Genomic DNA, 6,814 nt, shown 5'->3' on the forward strand with positions numbered 1-6,814 from the left:
TTGTACCTGCGATTTGTATGGCAATGATTTGTATCTCGTTCCTGTCCATGCACCGTCAAAAGCTGTTATTTAATGCTTAAATGTTCAAGGTTGCGCGAAGTTGAAGGGGGGCCGTGTTAAAAAATTGCCCCTGTCGGCCGGCGATGGGCCCCCTCGGAGCCAATGGATTCCTTCGGGGCCCAAGGGGGCCATGGTCCCGTCCCCCCCCCCCCCTTTGGATGCACCCCTGCCGACAACGCAGTCCCCGGCAAAATCCCTATTTGACGTCACCGGTGGCACTCGTTTAACGATGAGACGGCCGCGCGCGTGATAACAGCATGAGAGATCGCACGTATTACAGCACGTTTGGTGGGTGGAATGATTCGTGAGTGCAAAGGAAATATGAATGAATGAAAAATTAACAGTTATACCCAACTTTGAGAGCATTTCAAAAGGCGATGTGGTAATATAGGATCCAGGAAGGAAGCTTTTCGAGGACTATCCGCCGCGTTTTGCGCTAAAGAAGCGCTGAACGTAAGGGCTTATCTATGACTTCGGAAGCACCAGATGGACTTAAAACTGCACCCTCGGGTTATCAGTTTATTTCGTGCATCACAGCTGCCACCCTGCGGGGTACATACTCCAAGCGAATCTATGGAACTTCTGAGCCCCAGTTGGTATTTGGATTGGGCTTCGGTTTGGCAGAGCACCCGACAGATCAAAATGGTCGCATCGATGTAGCCTATAACGGTGTACCGGAGCGAGTGCGGGCGTATTTCCCACCTTCCTGGCTGAAAAGGCGTTGAGGAGCAGTCGTGTATAACAGCACAAAAAGCTTGTAAGGTGCCCCAAACTCCTCGACAGGGGCTCCTGACCCGGAGCTGGCCAGGCACATTCGCGCGGCTCCAACTAACGGAAACAGTCAAGTCAATGCACACTGGGGCCTAGTCATTCACCAGAACTAGGCCCTGACGGTTGCTAGTTTCATAGAGCAAGAGGTACCGCTGGTCTGCTCCACCTTTGTCTGGCAAATACCGGGCACGACTTGCTCGAGCACGAAATGCCGTTTAAGAACACATCACGACCCATGTCCATAACCTGTTGGCTATTCATAATGAAATCAGTGGGTCAATTAACAGCGATATCCCTCGTCTGACAGCAGGCCCGAGTTATAAGACTGTCGACCGCGTAACGTTATCTCGCTAGCGCAGAAACAGGATCAGACGCACTCCAGCGGGTCCATGATCACCACCACCGACTTCAGCGCCCGGAGTGCCGCATGGATGGCGCCAGCATCAAGCTGGAACTTGGAAGCCACGTATCCACATTGATAGCATGCTGTTTGAAGGCAGGGCATGTTCATGCTGGGCGAATGCATTGGTCTTCCAGCAGATGGAGCGTCGTGCGACAGTATTGGCGACATCAGATGCCTCCACCGACCATTGGCCAGTCGATGCTGGTAGGGAGTTGCTAAGTTGAGTGGCTGAGTTGCCGCCGGCCGAGGACGTCCTCGGTCTGGACGTGCTACAGGTCTCAAGTATTCTGCAGGAGCTGGCACACCTGGCGCAGTGGGCGAACGGTCACCGAGGCCAGTTCAGACGATTAGTTCGGTGCTGGGCATGTGACTCCATCCGTCGAAAATCAGATGGGCATGCTCGCGTCCCGGTGATAAATCAAGCCTGAGGATGACAAAAGGTCCAGCAGTGAAAAACGCACAGCGCGGGATGCCCGGCTGTTAGGGAACCGAACAGTGCGAAACTTTTCCACCGCCATATTTGTTGTTTGTTAAATACCCAGCACATGCACCAGGGGCGTACCCAAGCCATCTCCCTTTCAATGTGGGCTCACACGGCCACTCTTTTCACTTTAGAACTGGACTGGCACAGATCGAGGCTGAGTGCTCAAACACTTGTATGAGGCCCGCACTGTCCCACGAATCCCAATCGATGCAGTGGCCCTCTGACCGGCTTTGAAGGTCACGGCCCGACGGGCGGGGAGCGTTCTTATTGCGACATACGGGGGTCATTCTGGCCCTATGACCTCTTCACCTTCAGCCTTCCAATCGGGCCCTTGATCTTTGGTCCCGAGAGGGCCTTGGGCCCTTTTTCGGCCTCCTCAAACAAGGCCCGTGGAGGACTCGGGGACACCTGCCGACAGATGGTCCACTGTTAGGCACCGTGGACCCATGACCGACACTGGGGCCTAATCATTGTTTCAGGCACCCAGACCGATGCAAATCATGGGCCTCGGCCTTGTTCTTGCTTGGGAAATGGGATCCCCGGGTTCAGACCAAAGCGCATCCAATGACTTGGTATTGCAATGTCTCAGGGGCCCTCAAACGGTATAGGAGGCCTCCCTGTCTAATATTTTGGGTCGCAGTCGCACGGGTCGTGATCCTTTGTGTGACCTACAGCCAGCCCTTCGGGCCCTCATGCCCTCCAGTCAGGCTCTTGATTGTCGGTTTTGGCGAGCCCCCGGGCCCGTCTTCGGGTCTCATTGCACACTACTCTTGGTCGACTCGGGACCCACAGAATCCTCTGGTAGGCACTGTAGGCCACTGATAGATGCAGGGGTCCCACCTTGGTCGCTGTTCGTTCTGAACGTGGGCCCTCACGCACATACCAACACGGCGCCGACTGTACGGCGCTGGTGATGCCGGACTCAGGTGTCAGTGCCAATGCCAATGCTAGTGCTAGTGCTAGTGCCAGACTCGGTGCCAAACATTTATCGACTAAAGGGTCCCCGAACTGCGCAAAGGGTCCACTGACCGTCATCTGAGGGCCCGTCCCCGCAGGTCGGGCCCCTGAAGAAGACTCCATTTGGCCGTGCCCAAGGCCCTCCGTTAGGGTTCTTGATCATCGGCCCGGTGGGTCCTCCTGGACCTTCGGAAGCGGGAACTTAAGGAGGGGGGAGGGCTCGTGTCCCTTGTACCCCCTCCCCTTCTGTATACGCCACTAGCGCTGCATTTGGCTCAATTTATACATGACATGATATCTGACACAAAAAAAGGATAGAAAATGCAGGGTTTTCAAATATCAATGTTCCGCTCTTCCTCAAATACAAACCGCCAACCACGAGCCTGGACATCAGTGGCTCTTCCTGCGGGCGGCGGATTGGAGGGGCAGGCCCTCCTCCTCCAACTTCGCGCAGCATTGAGCACTTAAGCATTAAACAACAGCTTTTGACGGTGCATGGAGAGGAACGAGATACAAATAATTGCCGTACAAATCACAGGTGCAAATTGGGTCACCTCTATTCCCCACCCTCTCCATAAATATTATACCGCTACCGCTTCTTTCAGAGACCGCACTTAGCCCACAACACACTGATTCATACATACCTGCCTTCGCCACGATGAAATGATTGAAGATTCGAAATAGCATTTCCCACGCTGTTTTCAATGATAAATGAAATTTCCACTCACTATTCAACTCTCAGCCGTCCATGGGTTCGACAACCACCCCTGCGCTAGATAGCCTTGCCTGCGTCTGCGAAGCGTCACGCTGTCGCCCATAACAACCCATAGCATTGTCGGCAAAAACTGCTTAAAAGTGCTGCAATCTGCCATAGAGGTCCACTAATTCACTGCAAAATAGTACTGGAAAAGTATAGCTTTCACAATAATAAAAAGCACTGACGCTGAAGAGACTGAAATTGCTAATAAAACCACAGAAGGCTTTACTTTCATTTAAAAGCAAGTCATCAAACACCATGAAAGTGTAACCCCGGTGACGTCAATCGGCTGAGTCGTGCAAACGCGTGTAGAGGCATTGGGATTTCAACGCCCTGGCTTTACGTAAGCGACGCCGCGTTTCGCCCAAAGCAACGCGATCGCTCCCGGGCGAAGTGTAGAGTATATATATATATATATATATATATATATATATATATATATATATATATATATGATACCAATGTCGTATGCGTGTTTGACTGATATCGCAAATTTCGTATATATGGTACCGTAGGAGCTCCTATGACCTGATCTGGCTTGAAGACCATTTGGCGGAGGCACGAATCACGCCTGAAGGCGGAATGGCATTTACGTAACTGCTGTGTTACACAAAAACCACACATCGGACTGAGCAGCTCTTCGCAGGATCTTTATGCAATGCGATTTGTTTTCAATCCATTACGTCAAAAATAAAAATTAAAAGGTAAAATCTATTATGCCAGTCCCGCTCAAAACATGGGCCGTTGTCCATTTCAGTCACAACTTGTGTTTGTGAGCAAGACGCCATTGTATGGCGGCGCTGTTGACAATCATTTGTATGAAACAAATTGTTGCAATGTTGACAAAAACATCACATTTCAGCAGGCAATGCAACAACGCAGACGGCGTCATGCAGTGCGCAGCTGTCGTTAAAAACACTTCAAGCTAGTCACTTAAGTAATGTGCATGCTTCGAAATTGTGAGAACATCTCAGCTCACTACAGCAAAAAAAGAATCACCCCAGCACAAAATAATTACCCTTATCACCCAACTCATCACCTCAACTCGTACCCGCGGCCTATAGTGCCCATAGCGTGCAAGTTGCACACCAGGGCCCACAAGCGCGATACGACCCTGGTGCCGTAGACCACGCCGCCACACTCAGCACCCCATGGCCGCCGTCAACCGCGTGTTCACTTCAGCTTGACGAAACGACACTGCACGTCGTAGATGCCTACCGACTGGTTGGCCTTCTCGTCGTACTCGACCCACTCCTTCTCGGAGAGGTCGACGTTGGCGAAGGGGGTGTCGGAGTCGGTACCACGGCAGGCCCAGCCGATGCGCGGCGAGAAGTCGGTGGGCTCCAGGCCACGGCAGTCGAACGCCACCACTGTCTGGAAGATGTCGCTCTCTGTCAGTGGGCGCCCGCTGTTCTCCACGATGTCGAGCGTGTTCTCGCGGCCACACAGCTTGCACTTGACCACAAGGTTGGCGTGTCCCCGTCCGCCCCTAACCGGTGTGGTATCCAAACCACATGCGTACTGAAAGTGGTCCGGCTCGTCGCCGCAGTTGGCGCAGCGCAGCTTCAGGTACCAGCGGAAGTCGTCTTCATCCGGCTGCACGCTCGCCACGTTCTCCAGCGTGGCCTTCAGCTGCAGCCCAATCTTAACCATGGCTGGATGCCGTCAACTCGCGTCACCTGTGTGCCATACCATTCATCATCAACAATGAAATAACGGCATGAGCATTTCAGGATACCGACTTATTATTTTTCCAAGATTTTGGCGAGTTCCGTGTGTGGCATAAAACGTCCCCTGAGGGTCAAACTTCATGCGTAATGGGTCTAACGGAGCTTGGATCTCGGTTTCTGGGGCTTGCAAGGCAATGTACAGAAAATCAAACCGGAAAAAGTACTGTTGTGATATAATTCGTGATCACCGACTTTCAACCATACCAACTGGGGGCAATCGGGGCTTTAAAAATAAATGATACGAGATCCTGCCTGATAATTATCTGTGCCGGCCTTGTAAGTCCAGGTACGATATTGGTGTGTTATATTATCTGCATATTTTAGGAAAACCTGCCTGCCAGCCTGCGTCTGAGTCTGCGTCTGTATGTGTCTGTCTCTTTAGCCTTTTGAATCGCGCGCACTGCGCGTGTTGGGAGGCTTAACACACGCACGGGTGGCCGACTGGGTACTCTTAGCTCGGTTGGGGGGGGGGGGGGTCAGTTTAACCCCCGCCCCCTGAGATCTCAGGAACTAAGAGAGCTGGACGCAAAATTCACAAGGTGCATCGGCCTGTACATTAACTCACTTACATAGGTCGATCATGACCTTCGGGTTAATGAGGTCAAGCAAGGTCAATCCCCGGGTTGGCCTCGAAAGTGCCTCCAGAGCCTATATACCTGCTCTAAGCAAAAGGTCACATCCTCATTTAACGTCAGTGACCTTGTTCGACATTTCGAAAGTCATGGCGACCAAATCATACAAGACTGCTTTGAGCTTGGCATCTGAATAAGCGACAAAGATTACGAGAGGCAGTATGCTCCTAAAAACAAAACGTTGACCGGGGTCATTTTAAGTCGGTGACCTATCCTGACTCAAGTCCATAATCACATCCTGTGTCACAATAAAATGTAAAGTCAGTGACCCTGTTTGACCTTTCCAAGGTCAAAGAAGCCAAATCGCACAAGACTGTTTTAAGCTTTGCATTTGAATAAGCGACTAAGATTACGCGAGGCAGTACCTTCCTAAAAAACGTTGAGCTGGGTCATTTTAGGTCAGTGACCTATCCTGACATATGGGGAGTTCACGGATGTATAATGCGGTTCCTGTTATTACTAAAATGAAATCAGCACGCGCCACGTTCACATACACATCAGCGGCAAAGATCGATATACCCGTTTTCGCATTTTATGCCATATTTCGGCAGCCAGAGCCGATGGAGGTGTGAATCCAATTTCAAAGTATCGACCAATGTACCACATAAATTTATGTGGCTGACATGAGACTGTGCGACACACCGTTACGCTTCTTTCGCGACGTCATGCCACCAATTTATCGCCCATCGCCACCACCGAAGCAATCCAAATAAAACGTGTGAAAGCGCACGTGCTGTAATCGCTAACGGTCTACGGTTCATTCATTCCATCCGGGCGTTAAAGTGAGCCACGGTAACAACATGCATCATTGCAGCCCTTTATGGGTCATTCCACAAATGAGACAATGTGACAATATGACAAGATGATGACAATGTGATGGAAGAAAATGTCCTGTTTTTATTGTCCTGTTTAAAAAAAGGTAAAAAATGTAAAATGTAAAAAGGTAAAAAATGTCCTCTTTATATATCATGTCATAAGATCACAGGCTGAGATCCTGGCCACATTGCTAAGTCTGGTAAG

General features: G+C 50.9%; 1 protein-coding gene across 1 annotated transcript; it reads right to left on the reverse strand.

Moving 5' to 3' along the window:
- Window positions 1-566: 566 nt before the first annotated feature.
- LOC119103897 (UPF0587 protein v1g245604) lies at window positions 567-5,112 on the reverse strand (the record flags this gene model as incomplete). Its single annotated transcript, XM_037227586.1, is given in 3 exon segments — window positions 567-1,539; window positions 2,028-2,126; window positions 4,651-5,112. Coding segments are annotated over 3 exon segments (561 nt in total). The 3' UTR covers window positions 567-1,512.
- Window positions 5,113-6,814: the final 1,702 nt, after the last annotated feature.

Source organism: Pollicipes pollicipes, unplaced genomic scaffold (assembly GCF_011947565.3).
Source record: "Pollicipes pollicipes isolate AB1234 unplaced genomic scaffold, Ppol_2.1 Scaffold_5724;HRSCAF=6776_pilon_pilon_pilon, whole genome shotgun sequence".
NCBI lineage: Eukaryota > Metazoa > Arthropoda > Thecostraca > Pollicipedomorpha > Pollicipedidae > Pollicipes > Pollicipes pollicipes.